This window comes from Chelonoidis abingdonii, chromosome 9 (genome assembly GCF_003597395.2).
Source record: "Chelonoidis abingdonii isolate Lonesome George chromosome 9, CheloAbing_2.0, whole genome shotgun sequence".
Taxonomy (NCBI): Eukaryota; Metazoa; Chordata; order Testudines; family Testudinidae; genus Chelonoidis; species Chelonoidis abingdonii.
This window is the reverse complement of record NC_133777.1, coordinates 51,881,073-51,903,637: the sequence shown is the minus strand read 5'-3', so window position 1 is coordinate 51,903,637 and position 22,565 is coordinate 51,881,073. Positions and strand designations below refer to the sequence as shown.

General features: G+C 42.4%; 1 protein-coding gene across 1 annotated transcript in view; it reads right to left on the bottom strand.

The window, feature by feature from the left end:
• The window catches only part of CA12 (carbonic anhydrase 12), a 42,922-nt gene extending 39,507 nt beyond the window's left edge, over positions 1 to 3,415 (bottom strand). The window contains exon 1 of the mRNA XM_032765459.1: positions 3,325 to 3,415. Coding sequence (XP_032621350.1) covers positions 3,325 to 3,415 — 91 coding nt within the window. The remainder of the gene's footprint in view (positions 1 to 3,324) is intronic.
• Positions 3,416 to 22,565: the final 19,150 nt, after the last annotated feature.

The following is a 22,565-nucleotide window of genomic DNA, read 5'->3' as shown; positions in this document are numbered from 1 at the left end:
GACCCGTTGTAGTCTCCTGTACCAAGTCTTCAGTCCACTTTCAGTTTTCATATGATCCCCATCTTTCCAAATTTAACTAATAATTCCCATGGGGAACCAAATCAAATGCCTTAACTGAAATTGAGGTAAATAGATTGAACTGTGTTCCTTTTCTAAAAAATCGTATACCTGCTCAAGAAGAGATCATGTTGTTTGGCAATGATCTCTCTTTTTAAAACCATGTTGTATTTTGTCCCAATTACCATTGACCTCAATGTCTTAACTACTTCTCCTTCAAATTATTTTTCAAAGACCTTACATACTATCAGATAGTCAACCTAACAGGGCGGCCTAATAAGTTCTCGGAGCACTTTTTTCCTTTTAAAATAGGAACTAGTTAGCAATTCCCAGCGTACGTACAGACCCCTCGAGTTTATGATTCTTAAAAATTCTTGCTAAAAGGCTTGCAATGTCATGTCCAGTTTCTTCAATATTCTGGATGAGATTATCTGGGCCATCTGATTTTGTCCCATTAGCTGTTCGAGTTTGCTTCCTACCTCAATGTGGTAATATCACCTCCATAGCTCTCATCTCCCATATTGTCATCCTACCAATGATCCTAAATCTCATAGCCCATTAAAGATTGAGGCAAGTATTGTTAGATATTGGGCCATGCCCTAGCGTATCCTTAAACCTCCATTCCATCCTCGTGTTAGAAAGATCCACACTTCTTTCTATCTTTGTTTCTTCTTATTTAATAGGCTAGACCTTTACTGGGTTTTATTCCCTTTGCAAAGGTCCAGACTCTACTAATGGCTTTGCCTTCTCAACTTTATCCCTAATTTTGACTGCTCAATAAGGTAGCTTTCCTTGCTAATGCTTCCATCTTCCACCTTGTAGGCCTTCTGCTTTTTCTATAATCACCTCTCTGAGAATGCTCTCATCCAGCTTGATCTACAATCCTCCCTAATGATTTTTTTCTCCCCTTTCTTAGGATGCAGCATCTGATGTGTTCTTGTAATTTGAACTTGAAGTAATTTAGGCCTCCTCCGCCTTTACAACCCACAGATCCACAAGTTCTCAGTCCAATCCATTCCCTAAACTAATCCCCTAATTCCTTAGTACCCTTTGAAATAAAAAACCCTAGTCCCGAAGATCTGTTTTTGTTTACCTTCATCTATTTTGAACTGAAATTAGCTCATGATTGCTTCGAACCAAGGTTGTCCCCAACAACCATGTCTTCTATGAGTCCTGACTACTCAACCAAAACAAATCTCTAAAAGGCTCCCCTCTGTTGGTTTTCAACTACTGGAAGAAATCAATTAGCTAGATGCGTCAGAAAAACCTGAGCCCTATTATTATTATTACACTATGTCCTCCAGTCTAATCTGGAAGTTTAAAGTCTCGCCTTGATCACACATCCCATGTAGTTTTACTTCATTAAAAAGGTCTCTATCTATATCTGATCCTGGTGGTCTGTAGCACAATAGCAGGGTAAATTCCCAGACTCTTTTTTTTTTTAACCCCAGTTCCCTAAATGGTCCCCTCAAGGATTGAGCCCATAACCCTGGGTTTAGCATGCCAGTGCTCAAACCACTGAGCTGTCTCTCCCTTTAAAAATCAAAATGAAACATTTTGATTGATTGAAATTGAATTTTTTTTCTGAATTTTTTGTGTGGAGAACTTTGAAATGTTCAGATTTCATTCCAAATCAGAATGAAAACAAAATTTCAAAATCTCAAAATCCTTGCAAAATGGAATATCCCTTCTCCGCCCACTCTAATGACCTGTGATTCACTACTGTTGTAGCTTCCCTGGTGGTAGCAACAGTAGAAACAGTGCCATCTAACTCTGATCAGAATAGGCATGGATGACAAGATGGCAAAATCTCCTAGGCTCTGTCCACAGTGCAGTTTTCAGTGTTGCTACCATCTGTAGAGCTGCAATGGTGGTGAAATCTGGATCATAAATTTGCCCATGTAGACAAGTCCACTGTCATCCCTATTTTTCTCAGTAAAATAAATGCCATTGTATCTAGAAAATGCCAGCCAGGATTGGGATAGAGCTTAGCATAGCAGCAACTGGCAAAGGTTGAGGAGAGTGTCACCAGAATGCGGGATTCACTTTGGTGTGAGGGGGGAAATAGCAGCAGGTAATCTTTGGCTTTCCATCTGGGAGAGACAGTTTCTTGTGTGGAATCTCCCCCATTTGTGTGGGGAAGTCTGAGTGATGAGTGACTCAGTTATATTTCTGGGCCGGGGGGAGAAGGAATATAGTGACACTGTCCCATCACATATATATGGGAAGTGATAATCTTTCAAAATGCACCTCTGAGTTGGAAAAGTGAGGAGTGATAGCTATGCCTTACTTAGAAGAGTGATGATCTCCCCATCTGTTACCCCTATGGCTTGGCAAATTTGGAAGGACAGGCACATATCTCGATTACCACTTCTGTTATAGTGGAACATATAATTTTTCAGAGTTCATAGGAGCGCTCCTCTCCCAGACATGCCACAACTTCCAAGCCTCCCACTACTTTGTTCTTAAATACTTTATTTCTGTGAACTACCAATAGGACTCTGAACTGCACAGTTTGAAAACCACTGGCCCAAAGGTTGGAGATTCTGCTGGAGAAGACGAAAAACTCCTCACGAAAAAATGCCTGAAATAACACGTTGACCCACAAAGTTTTGATTCCAGCCCTAGTGTAACCCTTGCTAGCAAACAGCCGTAATCCAGTAGTTTGTACTGGTGTGGGACTGTATGAGGCTAAGTGCTCAAAGTCACTCTAAATCTCAAAGACTCCATGAACACACAGGTGCTGTGCAGTCCTCTCTCCCCCAGATCGATGCTGCAGTTCTCCCTTATTTCCTATATAACTGCACTGAATTTTTTCGTAATGGATGAGAATTAACTCCAGTCAAAAGCCAAGAGAGGAGGGCTGACCACCATCTTTTTAAAAACAAAAAAAATCAAGTCCAGTATGTAAGAAAGGTGGCATTTCACAGTGACTCAAGCCACCTTTTTCCTCCTTAAAACTAAAGGGATGAGTATACAGTGTTCCCATTAACTCAGGGAGGGTACCTTTTCTGCCTCACTCCCTGAGGAGCAGAGAGATCACAGACTGAGCAGTACTGAGCGTGGAATGAGTCCATAACACAAACTCACACGCTCTTTCCCAGGAACGTACCTGACCTGAGACATTTCCTAACACTTAGTCCAAGTAATCTGCTAGAACAACACAAATGAACATACCAGGGAGACCAATAATCTCTCCATTTTACTGCCCACATTAGACCTGCCAGATTAGGAATGCCAATAAAATAAAAGGCTGAAAGGCTTTACCATTTAACGGTGCTTGCACTGAGAGCTGTGTCTTTTGGAAGAGAATAAGCATTGCAGCAGCTGTGACTATGCTGAAGCTCTTGGCTGACATCTCAAGGAAAGATTTAGAATCTCCCAACAGTTCACAGGCTTTTCTTCACTCCCTGAAAAATACTCCCTTGCAGATAGCTGGCTAACAGTAACATGCACACAGAGTTGCTGCTAATGAGCTATTACCTGTCTCTCTCTTTTGGTCTGGTTTTTACAGAGCTCCTCCCCAGACTCAGCCCAAAACAAATGATGTCATCAGAGACCTGCCTTCCAGGTTGCTTCATCTTTATGAAACTGATCATTTCCTTGATAACCCCTACTCGGCTGTGCTGCAGAAGTGTTAGACCTTGGCACTTAGCTGGCAAATTGAGACCCGGAGCTTCAGAAGCTTTCAGAAGAAATGTAAATGCCTAAGAAATGGACACTGTTTCATGGGGTTTTTATCCTTTGCTTTGCCAGTTCTAGCCTGCCCAGTTCCCACATCCAAACCACTATGATTTGGTTGAGGGGATGTGGGCCCAGCCAGGTATAATAGATCCCAAAGGCTGACTTGAGGGAAAGGACTGTGGGTCAGACTCCTAATAATTAAGGGGGAATTTGGGAAATTCCTGTCACAAACTGTCCAGGCTGTGAGAAGGGGATTTTCCCATTGAAGCCACTGGGAACTGACAGCAGAGATGAAATGGGACAGATTGAGAATCATCAGGATACAGCCCAAAGGCTATATCCAGTATATGTACGAATGAGGGGAGTAGTGGGCAGGGGGTGGGGTGGGAGCAGAGGTAAGAGGGCAAGTCCCCTGAGGAAGTGGGAACTTTGCCCTGAGGAACACAGGCTGCATGTGAGGAGTGCACACCATTCCCTCACAGGGGTCCGAGGCTACAGTTGGAGAAGGACCTTTCTAGTACTCACCCTGTCTCCGCAGGGGGGGCCGAGAGCCAGTTCACCCCAAGGAGAGGTCCAGTAGGACCGATGTTCTGTTAATATGTAGTTCTAAGGTGGTGGGTGTTTATAACAAGTATTAACTACTGATTGCAAGTAGTTATTGACTATTAAGTACATATGGGTATTTATTATCCAAACTATTCATTATTGTTAGCATTTATTGATTAATTGATTATTAGCTTTCAATAGTACTACTTAGCATAATTAATCACTCTGTTAAAGGAACAGGGTCTGTGGGGCTCTTGAGAGATTGGTTCACTTCAAAATCTTCCGACCCCTAACCAGAGCCCTGAGAAGAGCTGGCCCAGTTTTTGCTCTCTGGGAGATGTTGATCAGGGTCTCTCCGGGTGTGCTGGTCTGGTTCCTCCTCTCCCTGTGTACACACTTTGCCAGCCAGCTAGCTGGCCTCCCCACTTCCAGCAGTGCATAGGATTCCCATGGCCTCCAGTAGAGTTGGGCAGGGCTTGACATGAGCCCACCTCCAAACATTCCACTGCCCCCCTCTCATAGTTCCTTGCAGCATCTTGTAAGCCTTTCTTTATTATGGGCTGGAGGTAATCAGAAGGGGATGGGGCTTGAGATGTAGTGATCATGTTTTTAATGCTCTGTTTGTTTTGCTGGTTGGCTGCTGATTATTAATAGTGATCTTGTTTATTGTGGCCAAAGGCCAACTGAGAACAGGGCCCTTATTGTCCCAGGTGCTGTATCGACAGAGTTTGCACAGTCTGTGCCCTGAAGAGTTTACAATCTAAATGGACAGGAGAGAGACAGAACAATCTCCCCTGACTAAAATTCAGCAGAATTTCCTTGAAAGGTTTATTGAAAAGCACACGTTAGGTATCTACATCCGACTGGCATGCACCATTTTTCCCACCTGAACTTGGATATCTGTCCCCAAAATCAAATACCTTCTAAACCAAGATTTTCAATCATCAATTTCTCTGACTGCCTGAAATGTTCTGACACCCCAAGTATCTAAAGTGGAGCACTGAGCAGCTCTGGAGGTTTTGTTTTGTTCTGTTTTTTTAATGTCAGGTCATCAGAGAAGCCAATGACTAAAATCCATGTATGTGGAATAGGATATCTGTTAAGTGATTGCATCTTCTATTCTGCGTACTATTATCCAACAGAGCCCAAGTAAATGTAAATATCAACGGAAAGAGGGGGCATATTCACGTGTAACAAACTTATCAACGCAAAAAGTAGTAAATTTTACAGGTAACTGAGTAATATGCACGTACTTAGCTACTTAGGAAGACGCAACATATCCATATTGGAGCATATGATAACCATTTAGCTCTTCTATAGCTGTAGTAGAGTTTAGCATTTGTTAAGTGCATGCATAGCATGATATAATCACAAGAGGAAATGTTCATTAACTGCAGGTTGTGTTCCCCTTTAATTTTCTTTACTTATAATCTCATGGTCACTTGTCCTACCAGTCTTCTTTCTCCAGCAGTGTATATGTTTTAGATAACGACCAACTTTTTTTTATCCTTCCCATTTATACATACAAAGATTAAAGAATTATGGCTTTCTAGGCACAAACAGTCTTAGAAGGGTCTAGCTATAAATAACTGTGCTCAGGGCAGTACATCTTTTACCCTTTGAAATATGTTTTAATACTGAAGTTTACTTACATTTTTTTAACATCAATTTCTGCAAAGTGAGGTGTTTAATTTCTTTCAGGGCTCTTCAGGTTCATGATGTTTTACCAGAGTAAGTTCGAATGTAACTTGGAGAAGTCATGGCTGCTCTGCACACTGGAATCTTTCTTTCTGGTTTAAGCATCGCAGAGGTAATGAGCAGATGCCTGCCAATGGCAGTAAACGCAGCCTTGCTGTCATTGTTTGGAGAGCCTTGGGAAAGCATGAGCCAGATTTTTTGGATGAGAACTAAAATGCTGGGATGGAATGTTGTCACTGAACTGCTGTGGGGAGAAACAAGGTTTGAAGAAATGGTAATAGATATGACACAGCAAAGATTGAATTTTCTACCTGCTAAACAGAATTATCTTAGTGCAATGGTAAAACCGAGATTATAATCCCATAATAAGGATATTTAAAGTTGAAGTTCCCACAGAAATTCTAAACTCCGTCCTTTTGCACATACACCTTGCCTTGCAATAGGTTATTGCCTTGCAATTTCATTTCATGATCCCGCTTCATTAGGGAAGAGAGTGTTGTCTAGCAGTTGGAGCAAGGGACTCGGGGTCAGGAGTTGTAGGATCTGTTCCAGGGGTAGGTAACCTATGGCACGGGTGCCGAAGGCGGCACGTGAACTGATTTTCAGTGGCACTCACACTGCCCGGGCCTGGCCACCGGTCCGGGGAGCTCTGAATTTTAATTTAATTTTAAATGAAGCTTCTTAAACATTTAAAAAAAAACTTATTTACTTTATATACAACAATAGTTTGGTTATATAGTATAGATTTATAGAAAGAGATCTTGTAAAAATGTTAAAGTGTATTACTGGCACACAAAACCTTAAATTAGAGTGAATAAATAAAGACTTGGCACACCACTGCTGAAAGGTTGCCAACCCCTGATCTGTTCTTATCTCTGTCACTGTGAATTTAGGCAAGACATCTTACATCTTTTTTCCTCTCTTTCCACAGTATGAAGTGGGGATAATGTTTGCTTGTAGAGGGTAAGGTGTTCAGGCTTAATATACCATAACTTCATATCTGCAGCTCTTTTCATCTGAAGATATCGTAGCATTACTGAGCCACATTCTGAGACCCTTACTCCTGTAAAGTAGCTTCAAAGGGGCTAATTAAGAACTAAGAATCTGCAGCAGGGCTGCCCAGAGTGGGGGGCAAATGGGGCAATATGCCCCGGGTCCCACAAGGACCCCCACAAGAATATAGTATTCTATAGTATTGCAACTTTTTTTTATGGAAGGGGCCCCCAAAATTGCTTTGCCCCAGGCCCCCTGAATCCTCTGGGCGGCCCTGACTTGCAGAGTAGCACCTGACACCCTTGCACATGTTAACATACATCATGTGGAAAAATACAAAAATATCATTTTGCCCAGAGCTCCATGCTGCCTACCCCTCCACCTAAGCATCTTTTTTTGTCCTGTACTCACACCAGCTTTGTGCTATTTTTCATATGACCCCATATTGTTTATCCAGGCTTCCAATTTAATATGCCGAAAGACCTCTTCCTCTACTTTAAAAAAAAAAAAAGCCATCTTTTGCATAAAGGTTTCCACTTCTAAAGGTGGTATTCAGTGTTGTATCTTGTACTGCATTGTACATGTGTTTTAATATTGTTAAGTCTTCAAAGCAAGAACCTCGATTTTTTTAAGTCTTATTAATATATTGCAGGGCGTACTAGAGTGCTATATAAATTTGAATGCTAACATCCGATGGCGTAGCTTGAACTTTCCAGACTCTCACATTACACCATAAATTGCTGTTGGTCCACTGAAGACAAGGGGAGACTTAAGTACAACTCAGTGGCAGGATCTGGTCTCATTATAATGATATGGCCACAAAATTCAGATCAGATGTTGGAGGTTCAGATCCAAATTCATCCATGGCCCTTCCCTGCCAATTCCCAGCTGAAATTTGGGAAAGTTCTACTTTGGCTCTGTCTTGGGAAGAAGTTAAGCTGAAAAATGACAGTTGCCCAATGGCAAAGTGCATCCTAGAGAGAATAAAAATGGTAAGACCTGCTGGGTTTATGTAGCATACAGAAAAGTAACTGTGGGGTCACTTTTTTTCTGTGGTTGTATGTGCAGAGGGAAGAGCAGAGCAGCTTTCTATCACATGCAGCCTCGAAAGCACAAGTGCTTCCCAAAATTCCCCCTTGGGTTGACACCAAACAATTACAACTGAAAAATGGCACTGGGGAGGTGTGGTTTGTGGAAATGCAGGAGGAATTGCAGGAGACTCTGGAAACAACATTCTTTTTCTGCAGAAAACACTGCACATCATTTCAATAACTTGCCCAGGACCGGCCCACAACATTTTGGCACCTGAGTTGGGGAGCTTAAATGACGCCCCCATTACCCCTCACTTGGGCCAAAACGTTGAAAGGTCTCAATTCTGCCTTCTTCTTTTTCTACTCCTCTCATGCTACTGCTCTGCTACCTACCTCAGTAAAGGAGAACTAACAACTTAAAATGCCTTGTTCAAAATTTTTAAGTAACACTTAACTTTCAAACGCCTGAACAGCAAATGTAACTTTTCTAGTCTGCATAGTAAACACTGGCAATTTTATCTGCTTGAATAATCAAAGTGGTGCTTTCCGTGCCATCTTGGTTGCAATCCACAGTCTGGGCCAGCTCATGCTCTATCGAGTTGGTTGCAAAGCTGACCAGCCTCTCCTGTGTCATTGTGGAACGTAGATGTGTTTTTATTAACTTCAGCTTGGAGAAGCTGCGTTCTCCATTGGCAACTGTTACAGGAAGTGTTAGAAGTATGCACAGAGCAACAAAAGCATTTGGAAAGAGGGTGGTCAACTTATTTGTGCACATATATTCCAGAACAGACTTTGGAACTGATCCTGCTGAAATGTATCTTGAAACGGCTTTCAGTTCATCACATAAATCACTTGCATCAATATCGCAGATGTCATCATGTGTCAACACTGTCTCTAGTGCCCTGCATTGCTGGTGTAGGTCTTCTTCAGGTATAGCGAGGAGTTTTGGAATATCATACAACATCCCAAATATACTGCTGTGTTCCCTGAGTTGCATGAAACGTTCTTCAATTGACTGTATTGCACAATCTAGCACCTGGTTAAAGAATTAACTTTGAATTGTTGTTTGGGATCTCTTATGGGATTGTCCCATGCCTCGTAATCAAAAATGTATCTTCTTCAGTGACTCTTGTATTCTTGAATGGTGGGAAAATAGCTTCAGTTTGAAGTTGCTCTGCAACTCTGTGGACTCTTCAAAACGTTTTGGAATCCCTCATCTGACTGGTAGACTGTTAAGTATGACTTTGCTTTTGTCAGTTGTTCCATTGCTCCAGATATTATCAAGGTCAACACCTTGGAGTTTCTGCTTTCAACATTATTTTCAAACAGTTTGCAACAAAAACATATGCAGCATTCTGGGTTTTGAGTGCATAAACCATGGCCTCTCCACTTTGTCACCATTGGGGATTTCATGCCAGTATGTGTTTGATAGAAACTTCTATTTTCATTGTCTTTGGGAACATGATATTTTTCACTTGCTGTAGCCCATGCAGTACAAGGAAGTTCCTCAGGCTACTGCTCAAGTGGGTCCACAGTCCTGGATCATCAGACTTAAGGAACTAAACTCAGCAGCGGCTGTTTCTTGCGCCTCCACCACAACACTTCTCTGATCTACACTTTTCTTCAGGAATGTGCATGTTACATCCATTTGAGATGGAGATATGGATGCTGCAGTAGCTCTAGTTCACTTGCATTCTGACTAACTGAAGATCAAGCATCTCCTCACCACTCACGCTCCTCATGGGGCCAGAAGGCTCACCATGAAACATTTGTGTCTTATGTATCTCAGGAGAGCGCCTTCCTGCTTAGATAGAAAAGCTTCCTTTGCTTTCTTTCTTTTTCTGAATGCTGCCCCAGAGGGGTGTTTTCTTCTTTCACTCATGACTGCTGTTCTGTGCCAGCTATAGTGGCTCTCAACACTCAGTTGAAGGGGACAAATAAGCAGCTTGGTAGCAGGGCCTGAGTGAGGGAAGATTGCAGCATCTTAAGGGCCTAACTGGCTCCCACTACTTCAATTGACTGCCTGTTCTCCTCCAGTGGGTTCAGGGAAGCAGCAGGAAACAGGAAGCTCCCTGAGAAGCTCGTGTTAATCAGTCCAGGCTCCTGGGGGTGGCTAGAGAGGTACCTAGGAGTCTCCTCCTCCTCTCTCTCCCTGCAGCTCCTGCTGCTTTCTGTTATTCCCTCTCACCTTTTCTCCTGCCTGCCCGTTATGTCTCTTGTGCCCTCCTTCCTCCAGCACAGCACACCACCATCTCTGTGCATCTAGAGCAGAGAGAATACATATGAACCAGCAGCAGACACAATTTTCTACACACTGGGTCCTAGTGGCACACACCACCCCCCGCACCAGTCTGGCACCTGAGGTGGCTGCCTCAGTTCGCCTCATGGTAAGGCAGGCCCTGAACTTGCCATTACCTTACCAGCCATACACACCTTGATGTATGATATCAAGCTCCTAATGGACTTGGGTGGGAAATAAGTGGGAGAAGAGTGTTTGATGTGAGGCCCACACACTCACAGCAATTTCAGATTGCAGGGCTCAAAAATGTTCTCTGCATCTTTATGCCCATCTTGACCCTGTAGGCCCCTGTTATGGAGCATGGTGTTACAGAGTGTCCCCAAACAAGTCATCTGTGGATTATGCCGCTACCATAGCCACAACCCCTGTAGTTTGCCACATCTTGGTTTTCTCATGGAACAGATGTTATGCTGCCATTTACTCTGAATGACTTACTGTATCTTGTGGATTTTCGTCATATTTTGCTCCTTAAATGCTTTTCTTCATGGAAAGTTGTCACATGGTCCCAAGTAAGTAATAATCAGATGAAAGGTTATCTCTATGTGTGAGGAATCCATTCTAGCAAGGAATTAAATTGGGGGTCTAGGGATTAAAATGGTCTCCAAAATGCCTGATCATTGGTCAATGAGGTAATTTCATGCGTTTGTAAGGACATTAGGCTTTGGATAGTGTTGTTCATATGACCCCTTGACAGCTACTGACCCACTTTGGAGCTCTCTTTTTGGCCTGGGTCTGCAGTCCCATGGTAGCCAACCCACTCGAAAGCCTGAAGAAATAAGGCTGTTTATTGAGAACCTGCTTTTACTAATGTGGTTTCTTATTGACCTCCTAGACAAACTGAATTTCTAGGAGAGAAGCTTAAGTGCCTTATACAGCTCCCAGCAGTAACTGGGAGTCTTTTTCATTTATCTTAATGGGAGCTGGGTGGCTTGGATCTTCATTTTGTCCTTTAATCATCCTGCAAGCACAGTGCCCATTGTAAATGTATGGCACACCTCACCCATGAGTTGTGGGAGGAGTCATTCTGATCTTAAGGACAAGTGTTGGGCGACTTGTCTAAGACAGTAAGAGTTTGCATATTGCAAACTTTGAAATGTCTTGACTGAAAAATGTGTCTTTAACTTTAAAAATTAAATGGGATTGAAATGGAGGGAAAAATCTTTTGACGTAAGCAATATCAAAGTTCCATGGATATGTACCCATAAAAGAATTGTATTGATCATTTGGCTAAGTAGCAAAAGCAAACAGCTGAACAGATTTTCTATTAGGTACAGTGCATACTGGAAACAGATCAGCTAGACCCAAAAGAAAGAATTAATTCAGCTTCTGAAGTATCAAAACCACTCTGGTTCATAGTGACACCTAGTGGTATCCTATGGGATGTTTGCTTTGTAAAATTTTGAGACTAGTGCACATTAAAATGAAACTAATAGCAATGAGGCATAGTGTTGGTGGGTGCTGGGCCAGTCTTGGTCCCAGCTTTGTCCGAGTTTCTCGGTTCTGACCTACTTTTTTATGTGGCTCTAGTCTAGAGTCTCTCTAGAGAAGACGCTAGATGTCACTCTGCTGTCCCAGTTGGCTGGTAGTTCTGTTGGGTGCATAAATAGAGGGATTAGGCTGAATCTACACTTGATCTATATTGGAACATTAAACTCTGGTGTAAGGCTAGTGCCAGTGCCCATTGCCCCCACCTCTGCAGCATGTTTAGTTTTAAAGATTAAATAGTTTGTGCAAATCTTCCATTTTTGTTCTCTTCATCTTTGGATGGACTCCTAGAGGGGGCAGTCCATTGTTAAACTAGACTGTTCCAGTTAACAGGATTTTATGTGGGGTATTTTTGTGTTGAGTAAGTTCCTTGTTGCCTTGACACTGATTTCCTTAATGTCTCTTATCCTGTTCAGAATTGCATTTATGAATTAATAGGCAATAAAGGACATTGTTGTCTAATATCCTTGGAAGAATCATATCCACCCTACTGAAGGATGATAAAAAATTGTTTTGTTGCCTGACAAGTGAAGCAGATGTATCCCTCAGAAACTAACCCTAGTAGCTGCAGCCTTCAGCATGCACCGTTTGTCTTTAGTGCTTGAAATGTCCTCTTCTTTGAACAATGTGCACTGGCAGGTGAAAACCTGTTTGCTGGTCATCATAACAACCAAGCTCTTGTTGGGTCTGGCTGCAGTGCTGGTTACGGGCGCTTCTCACAAGTGACCCAGGGTCTGGCAGGAACAAGATCTGATATCTGTTTCACGTAAACATACAAGTCTCTTCCTTTAATCGCTGATGTAGGAGGAATAGCTCTCCTGCTGAATTGCAACTGCTGCTTTTTAGCCTTCAGCATTGTTGCAGGAAGCAACAAATTGGCATACAAGGGGGTGACAGCAATAGAGCTCATAGCTACAATAATACCTAGGACTCCTGCACTTTTAAGCCAGGTATCAGAAAGCATCAGTTCCTTTTGTTATGTGCCAAACGTAGGCTTGGGGCCTATTAAATCTCGCAGTATTCTGGAGGGAAGATGAGCTTGCTTGAGAGAGTAGCCCAGATATATGGGGCTACAGCTCTAGTAAATAGAGGTAGGACTAAACCAAAGCCCTGAATCCAAATATCTCCAAACTTCAGGGGCTGAATTTTGCCCTCAGTTACACCTGGGCAAACACCATTGAGTTCAATGGGCACAACCAGCTAGGGAAGGGAGAAGTTGGGAGGCACATGATTTTGTGAGACAGTAGATTCCCTTTGGAAATGTGTAACTTACTTTGGTCAAAGCATTCCACAGTCTTTTGTCTTCAAACCCTCTCTGTTTCAGTTTCAGCTGCTGCCACTCTTATCCTGGTGCTTCGCATCTCGCAGCCACACAAGAGAAGCCCAGAAACATAATTCCAGAGGGGATGAAGAGCAGTTACAGATGGAACTGGCTTTTAATAGGAATTCCAGTAGATTCAATTTGAATCTTGCATTGGTTTCTAGTGGAGGACCAGTAGCTTGAGGAACCAATAAATCTACAGTATTGCTCTCTTTCAAAACCCAATTCTCAACTGGAACTGGGTGAGTTTTCAGCAGTAACTTCTATTATTCCTATCAGCCAGTGCATGAGGAGCAGCTATAACTTCAGTCTCTGGAAAAGTGATTGTCCAGTCCTCCTGGGTGCCAGGTATATTTGGTCACTATGACTCTTCCCACCTTAGCAGAATGAATGACTAGATCAGGATGAAGGTTCTCCCAGAAAACTATCAATGAGCCTGTGGGTGTCTGGGCAGAAGAGTTTTCTGTAAAGCAAACAAGCTGGGACTAGAGGAGGTGTCAATTTTATTTATCAGAAGGAATGCGTCAGGAAACTTAAGAGTTCTTTACAATAGCTAGCTAGCTAGCTATTAATGATTAGTGCATGTTGCATTATGATTGGCAAAAAGATTGATCTTTGAAGTGAACTTTGCACTTTCAGATAAGCAGTGTGGACAGTAGATAGTGTGTTTCCCAAGGCAAGGGGAGGATGAGTCTGGGTCCAGAAGCACAATGAACAGCTGTAGAATTGTGCTCACTGTGGTTTTATTTTGTACTTGCCTTGTTTTCTTTACATCAGCAAGACTGGAAGGTAAGAGAGCTACTTTCTTTAACATACCTTTTTATTTTGTATGATGTAGAACACCAACGTGCTGACCATTGGCCATTATAGACTACATGGTTATGGAGCTTTTCGGAAGGAATTGAAAAATCCAATGCTCTGGCCAAATCTCCACCTGTAAATTACATGCTGCCTCCCTCAAATTCCCTTTTCAGAAGTTACTTTTCACCTGCCCTCTGACATTTTTTATGCAGTGTCCATAGCATAATATACTTTCCATCTTCCCTGCACAAGTATAAGCATGCTGTAATCACCTCTTTAACTAGTGTTACATAAATACAGGGAATTATTATTCTCTCCAGTAAACACAATTTCATGGCTGTCTAGCAGAATATTTCAAATGAGATTAGGGATGGGTGCCAAGTGTTTTGGATTTGTTTCTTTTCATGAGTTGTGATCAGTTTTAGGAAAAGATGGCTTGACAAATATACCTAATGTTACTTATCCAGGCCAGTATTGTATTGTCTTGGATACAATATGTTGCCGCTTGCGTGATTACAAAATAATAGATCTGCATCAAATACTTTGAGCCTGCTCAAGTTTTGACTAAAAGTGCATAATCCAGGTGCATTGTTGTTCATATTTAACATGTCTAACATCTATCTTGCAAGAAATACACCCAAATTAAGATTTTCAGTAGGTTTCTTTTTGACAATAGCTTGGTGAAGTTTCATTTACAGTTTTGAAGAAGTATGTATTAGGAGTATAAAATATTCATCCAAACCAGCAAATGATGGAAATCGTACACAGAACTGTATGGACAATTGCAATACTTTCATGTAGAATTTTATGCTAATGCATGCCCAATTTTTTTAAAAAATAGTCCTCTAGATTTAATCTGAGGCCACTTTTAACTTTGTTGGAGGATTGTTCTGCACATGGTGTTTGACTTGATTGTTTTAAATATGCTCATTGCTCCTCAGCTGCAATATGCATAATTAAACACTGGTCTACACTTTTTTCCCATCCCATCTGACTCTATATAAAGATACAGAGTACAGTGCTTGTTTTTGCACCTGTCTGCTATTAGTCTTGTTTTCCAGACAGTATGGATTTTCCACACTGCTGAGTGACGCAGTTATGCTGACCTAAATCCTGGTGTAGACAGCACTTTGTTGATGGGAGAGTGACATAGTTACTGCCTTTTGGGAGGTAGATTACCTATGCCGACAGGAAAAGCCCTCCTGTTGGCATAGGTAGCATCTTTCTTGAAGCGCTATAGTGGCACAGAGATGCATTGGTGCAGCTGCACCACTGCAGCATTTAAAGTGTAGACAAGCCCTTACTCAGAATGTCACAGCTAAACACAAGATGGAACAGATTGTTGAGCATACATAATTAGGACATATTTCAAGGTGAAGTGGCCTGTTAACATCTCTCCAGTCATAGGAAGGGAGTAGTTTGGGGTGGAGGGGTTGTTAGTGGGTTATAGATTGTTGTAATAAGCCATAAATCCAGTGTCTGTATTCAGTCCATGATATTTAGTGTCTAGCAAAGTTATGAATTTAAGCTCCCATGCTTGTCTCTTGAAAATGTTGTGCAGGTTTCCTTTGAGGATGAGGACTGATAGGTCAGATATAGAGTGATTGCTTTGTGAAAAGTTTTCACCCACAGGTGATGTGATGTTTTTGTCTTTTATCATTTTCCTGTGTGAGTTTGAGAGCATTGTGATTGTCTGGCTTCTCCTACATGTTTCAGGCCAGCTGTTTCGCACGGCAGGTGCTGGGAGGGAGGGGGGAAGAGGAGGAGGAACATGGCGCACTTGGGGAAGAGGCGGGCCGGCCTGGGATTTGGGGAGGGGTCCAGAGAGGCAGGGAGAGGGCGGAGTTGGGGCTAGGCCGGGGGTAGGGGGACGCGAGTACCCACCAGTGCCAACAAAAGTGGGTGTCTGTGGCCTGAACCAGTGAGCTATGTGATAGGCTGGGCTGTGGCTCTCTCAAGCTCTTTTGCTGAAGCTTTTCTAAATTATAAATTATTTAGCTATTTGCTGGAGCAGGGACTTGAACATGGATCTTCCAGGCGAATGCCCGAACAGCTAGGCTTACACAGTTGTTATCATTCTCTCAGTGGCACCCTGAATATTTAAGCTTTTCATACAAAGTGGAACAGCTTCAAGAGGAGAGACAGGGAGAAAGAGACTACCACCACCTTATTTGAGAAGGCCACTGGGGCTCAGGCAAGCGTTAGGCACGGAGCTGCTTGGAGGTGTCAGGAGTTAAGTGGCTTTGCACATGCCTATGGGCAGAAATTTTTGTGCCTGTAGGGCTATGTGGGGTTTTGAGGATCTAAATTTTGGAGTTAGGTGCCTAAGGTGGCAGTTAGGCATGTAAATCCCTTGGTTGGTCTAGCCCTTAGTTTCACAACAGGAAGAGGACATACTCAAGACCTTTATTTCAAGCAGCCTACAATTTCTTGAAAGACAAATACTCCAAAATGGTTGGAGACAATGAATCTACACTTACTAGTCTGCCTGCCTGTCAGGTGTATCATCTCAGGTTTCAAGGGATGTGGCTGGTGGAAGGGCCTTCCTTATGTTGTTCTCAATTGGTGAGCTATTTGTGTCACTGACATGTTAAGCAGTTGTCAGTAATAATGCTATTTTTGTAATAAGGACATATATCCTTTGACTTCAGTAACATGGCTCCTGTGTGCAAGGATGAGTTGCCTGAGAAATGCTGCATGATCAAACCCCTGATCTGTCCGGAGGCTGGTAGGAGTGAACACAAGATGTTCAGCACAGTGGATTAGCTTCACCTTATGTGCAGCCATACTTAAACGGACAAGGCTTTGGTTGGAGACTTGATTTACCTTCCTTCTGCATGCTGGGTTTACTACCCTCTGCACTAGGTGATTTTAATGCTGTTAAGTATCAGAGGGGTAGCCGTGTTAGTCTGGATCTGTAAAAGCAGCAAAGAGTCCTGTGGCACCTTATAGACTAACAGACGTATTGGAGCATGAGCTTTCGTGGGTGAATACCCACTCTGTCGTATGCATGTAGACCTACGAAGTGGGTATTCACCCACGAAAGCTCATGTTCCAATACATCTGTTAGTCTATAAGGTGCCACAGGACTCTTTGTTGCTTAATGATGTTGTGTGTGTGTTCAATACAGCATAACATAGTCAATGTCTGTACATTATTGTTCATCATAAATAGATCTTTGACCTGTAGAGATGATAAAAGATGGGTTAGACAAACAATCCAGCTGTGAATATGCGGTGTAGACTTTCAATTTCTATGGAAGTCTGAATGGATCATTTGTGTGAACATCTGATTATATTTATCAGAAGTTCCATTTACCTTTAGTTTATAGCTGGCAGAAAGGTGCTGTCGCCACATTCCTACAGACATTTCTGGGTATTTCACACAAAGCATTCTAAGGTTCCTCTCTGTCCAGACTCTTGCCTTCTTAAGCCTCTTACTCAATCCATTTCTCCTTGCTCCTCTCTCAACCTTGCTGAAGTGAACTCACTGACATTCTGGACTCCATTTAGATTGCAAAGAACTGACAAAATAAAGATAAGAGCTAATATCTAGCTAGGAAATTAAAAATGTGATTGTGGCACAGCTGAACCTTGTAATTATGACAGAAGTCTATTCATTAATTAAAATCTCTGCTGGTTTAAATTATTTAAATGTCAGAGTGTACCTGATATAAGTTGAGAACTGTACTTTAGTCTCAATGAAATGTCTGTTTCAAATGACATTATGTCTGGGGAAACTAGCACCAAACAGGTTAAAATGAGGTACAAGAACATCTGCAAGCGCGTGGGTATCTCAAAACAAATCCCATCTGGCATTCAGCCTAGGACCTGATATAAGTTATGAGTGGTAGGTGATGTGATAAGAAATTGTGGCTAATGAGTTCAGAATGCAATACTCTGCCTTTATCTCACACTTTCTATCTTCAAAGCTTTTCTCAGACATGAACTGATTAACCTTTACACATTTGAGAGGTAAGTGTTTCCTATTTGTAACACGCGGACAATAGGGCAGAGAGGTTAAGTGGCTTCCTCCAAGGAAGTCTGTAGCAGAGCAGAATAAGAATGCAAGAGGTTCTGCTCCCCTGAAAGTTTCTTCTCTACAAAGCTTTACTTCTCTCAAATCTTGTTTTTGGTGCTATGAGAAACATTTCCCCTATGTTTCCAGTTTCTGCAAGCTATAAAAATCAAGTTCTGCTGCATTTCACTGTATCTTACTTTAACTGATGCAAGGGGATTTGTTAAGACCACAATATGAGGATATACTTTTTGTCTATCTATCTCCTCCCCTATTGTCTTCAGAGTACTCATAAACATTCACTAATTTTCACAAATTGTCCTGTCAGGTAGGTACCTGAGAGGTTTGAAGCAGAGAGGTTAAAGTGACAAGTCCAAGGCCAAAGAGGAAATTGGTGTCCATTCCACTTCTGTAAAATGGACTGATTTCCTCCCCCCATAAGGGATGTGTGGGGATTAATGAGTTGCTGTTGTAAAGCAGCTTGATGAAAAATAGTAATATTAACCCTATTAACGCTCTCTTTGTCTGTAGTCCTCTTCCAAACATTGGACCCACACCTGGTCTTTCGTGGCAGTTTGTGAATGTCCCATGTCAGCTTGATTTAGGGCCACCCTCTTATCTGGAACCAAAATTAGTTTCATGATTTATCTTAATGAGGATCCTTCACTGTACTCAGAGTGGAGTTGAGCATCTGAGTCCCAATGGGATGCTGGGTGCTGGTAGTATGAAGGGTGCACAGCGGGGTTTGGGTACCCATAATAGTCTTCTCTGTCAAGCCTTCTGGCTAGCCATCAAACAGTGGTGTCTGCCACCAAGTGAAGAAGGCATAAATGAGAGCCTAGATTATTGGCAGTTTCATAGTAGAGAAATGGTGAAATAACAAACTAATCTTGAAGGAGAGAGACGTTCTGTGGTGAGTGCTGTGACTAACAGGGTTCTTTGTACATGTGGAGAAATGGGTGAGATGTGGGTGGGGGAATTATTCTTCCAAGGTGGCAACAGCAAATTTTCTGAGAAAGTGAAGGGATCTTTCCAGCAGTTCCTTGAGTGTAAATGCATAGAGCTCTCATGTCAGCTTTAGATAGAAACCAAATAATAGGTATGCAGTGGTAAATCTCTATATTTGTCCTGGCTGTATACACCAGAAAGCCATTTAGCCTGGATAAAAAGGGAGCCAGACAGTGAGCAAGCCAAGAAGCGAGAGGTACTGTTTAGTAAGGCTTCCTGCTAAAAATGGAACACAGCATTTTTCTCACTGTACTTTGTATTGATTCTTGATCCCTCCATAAATAACTCCTATAATAACAGGATAATTTTTGTCACTGGCCTCCCAGCAGTGTCTCTGCTCCATCTGCTTCATTCACAGGATGTGCTTCTTGTGTTGACTCTGAGAGCTGAGTAGGAGACTGTGTGCACAGGCAGACTTAAGTCTTGTATTATGAAGAAGTGGGTGTTTCAGCACACAAGCTCGGTTCAGACCATGCTTGATTGAGATAGGCAACTGAGTGATGTGCAGCAAGCCAAAGCACAAGTATTCAGCAACTTCTCAGAGCAATGAGCTCTGTGGAGTGTGCAGGCCACTCTGCCTGCGTGTTCTGAGGGCTGGAGCAAGAGGGGTGCATGACAGGGGTGCACAGAGAGTAGCAAGGCCATACAAGTAATGGCAGATTATGTGCATAGTGGTCATTGGTAGGATTATTATGCAGGGGGGTGCAGTGGTAAGTGCAGCTCTTACTCCCACCTGAATAGCCATTGTGGGCAATTGAAGTGAGAGAAGGAGCAGCAATGAGGACTGGCCACTGATTCAGAAATGTGTGTGAGGGGAACAACAAACCAGTATTACTAGTCAGTGCCTCATGATCTATGCTGAGCACAGGATCCTTGTCAAGTGGCAGGGCCTCTTCCCATCAGCTTCCTTCAAGTTACTGGCTCATGGGTAGCCAAGAGCCATGTTCAGACTGAACTTTATCCAAGAGGAGTGGAGTCTTTAAAGCAATTACAGTTTGACCCTGGCCTGCACAACGAAGAATGATGGCTCAGGGCTCCAGTCTCATAATCTTCATCTTGCAGGATTCTATATTTCAGTTCCTGATGTTGCCACTGACTCTTGATATCTGCCTCAATTCCTTATCTGTTCATTAGAGATAATGTCCACTGGTGCAGTGTAGTTCCCTCTCTGCAGCTGGCCAGCACCACTAGCCAGTGCAAAAGGAAAGGGGTGGGACAATGACAATGACTTGCTGCCCCCATTCCATCCTTCCTCTGGTCAGCTTGTGCTGATAGGATCAAAGCACAGAGACTGACTATGCCTGACTCTTTCAGGTCTAGACTACAGCTGGGATTGACACTCTGAGATCAATCCAACAGTGATCAATTTAGCAGGTCTAGTAAAGACCTGCCAAATCGACTGCAGATCTTTCTGCAATCAACCTCTGTACTCTACCCCCGATGAGAAGAGTAAGGTAAGTCAATGGGAGATTTTTTCCCATCTATCCTCTGCGGTATAGACCTCACGGTAACTTGACCTATGGTATGTTGACTTAGAGTAAGACGACTTACCACGGTAGTGTAGATGTAGCCCTAGAGGGAGCAGATATAGTCTTCTTGTGTCCTCTCCTCTAGCATTACCAGGCAATGAATGGTTACAAATAACCTTGGCTCCTCCCAAAGGGTCTATATTGCTGTGCAAAGTCTTGTGCTCTGACTGCTTTATGTTTTACCACAATCATATGCTCATAACCATATGTTTTCCCATAATCAAAAAAAAAAAAAAGCCAAAAGAACAGGGAAATGTTGCTCGTTAATTTCTATGCATATCTTCCTCTAATGCAAAACAAAAGCAAAGAACTAAACAATCTGCTTGTGATTGCAAACAAACTACTCTACAGCTTCTTCCAACATATCTTTAAGTTGTCTGATGTGACTCACTGGTGTCAGCTGCCCATCATCTGAGCTAAAGGTATATTTAAAATGGAACCAGAAAGATAGCTATTTAACCCTTATCCAATCCAAGTTTACTCACAGCTTAGTCTTTTGGGTTCAGACTGATAACATAGGAACCTATGGTTTAAGTCACTACTGCATGGTTAAAATGGGCTACCCCACTGTCAGACTTGTAGAACAGTTTCCACTGGTGCAGAAACTCAAAACAAGCTGTGGTCCAGCCAGCACAGTGAAGTGGTATTTTGTTAGCTTTGGAGAGAGATATAAAAAGCTTGTTTGGTTTTGGCTGTTTGTTAACAGGATTGGCTCTAAAAACTAACATGAAAGAAGCTACAGTCATAGCTTTTAGTCTCTAAAGGTGACCAGCAAAAGTGGGTAGAGGAGAAATTGAGTTAGTGCCTTTTTCCTGTCTGAAGGCCTGAAAGATGTCTGGTTTTAAAATAACTTTTTTACAAAATGCATTTACAAAAGTTATTCTGCTTATTTATCATTAGAAATTTCAAAGCAAAGTGATTTAGACAGTCTAAATATTCTGGCCCTCACTCCTTCGGAGAAAGGAATGTGTTGGCAGTGCAGCTGTTGGATTGATGCAGACTTTGAAATGGTGTTGCAGCCTCTCCACAGGAGATTCTTCCTCATGCCACCCCCTACACCCCTTGGGGCAATGGATACACCTTGGTAAGAGGTCTACCACAAAGTTGCTCTCAGTAAGAACACTGGGCCAGCAGTCCTAAAATGGCACTTCAGTGTAGCAATAAGAACATTATCAGGCCAAATGGGGAAATTATACCAGAATAAACTATCACCTCTTGCCATTGTAAATATTACCAGGTAGACTTTGTCTGTGAGTAACATGCTTTCCATTTTGGTGTTTCCTGGAACAGTATGTAATGAGCCAATGGATGAAGGGGTACATGGAGACAAGATTGGGATCCGACTCTACTATGATAAAACCACAGATCACTGTAAACCATTTGCATACAGAGGTGCTGGTGGGAATGGAAATCGCTTCTTCACTGACAGGCAGTGTATGAAGAGATGCTCTACGTTAGCTGAACAAATCTATCCGGATGATGGTAAGTCAGATTGGCTTTTATTTTGACTTTTCCATTCTTAGCATAGCTTCTTCTAACTGTAGAAGAGGCAAAGTCAGGAGAAGAACCCAAGGCCCACCTGTTGCTATGAAAAGTGGTGGCTGCTTAGGATCATAAAGAGTGAAGCTGCAGGTCGACCATCAACACTCACTCCTCTAGCTTTACTCCACCCACATCATCATCAGTGTATTGCCAGTGGGAATGGTGTAAGTTAAAATTGCCACAGTAGACTGAAAGTCCTGAGAAGGTGGGGAGGAGAGGAGTTGGCCAGCTGGCAGATGGAGGTTTGTAGACATTGATAAGGGTCAGGTCCTTCACTTTTATAGCCTGACATTTGATTATATCATTTGGACCTGATGATGAGACTGGAGTTGCTGGAATGCCTTCCTTGATGTAGGATGCCATCCTAGGTACAGGCAATATCCCTGTAATGGAGGTGAGACACAACAACAAAAACATGGATTGATTGTTGAGTGATAGTAGCAGTGTGTATTTCCTGAAACAAGATGACATGTGCTTTGTATACTACTGCCAGCTGGAGGAGGAGATCCCTGTTGGCCACTGAAATTCCTGCAGTATTGACCCTGAGTCTAACT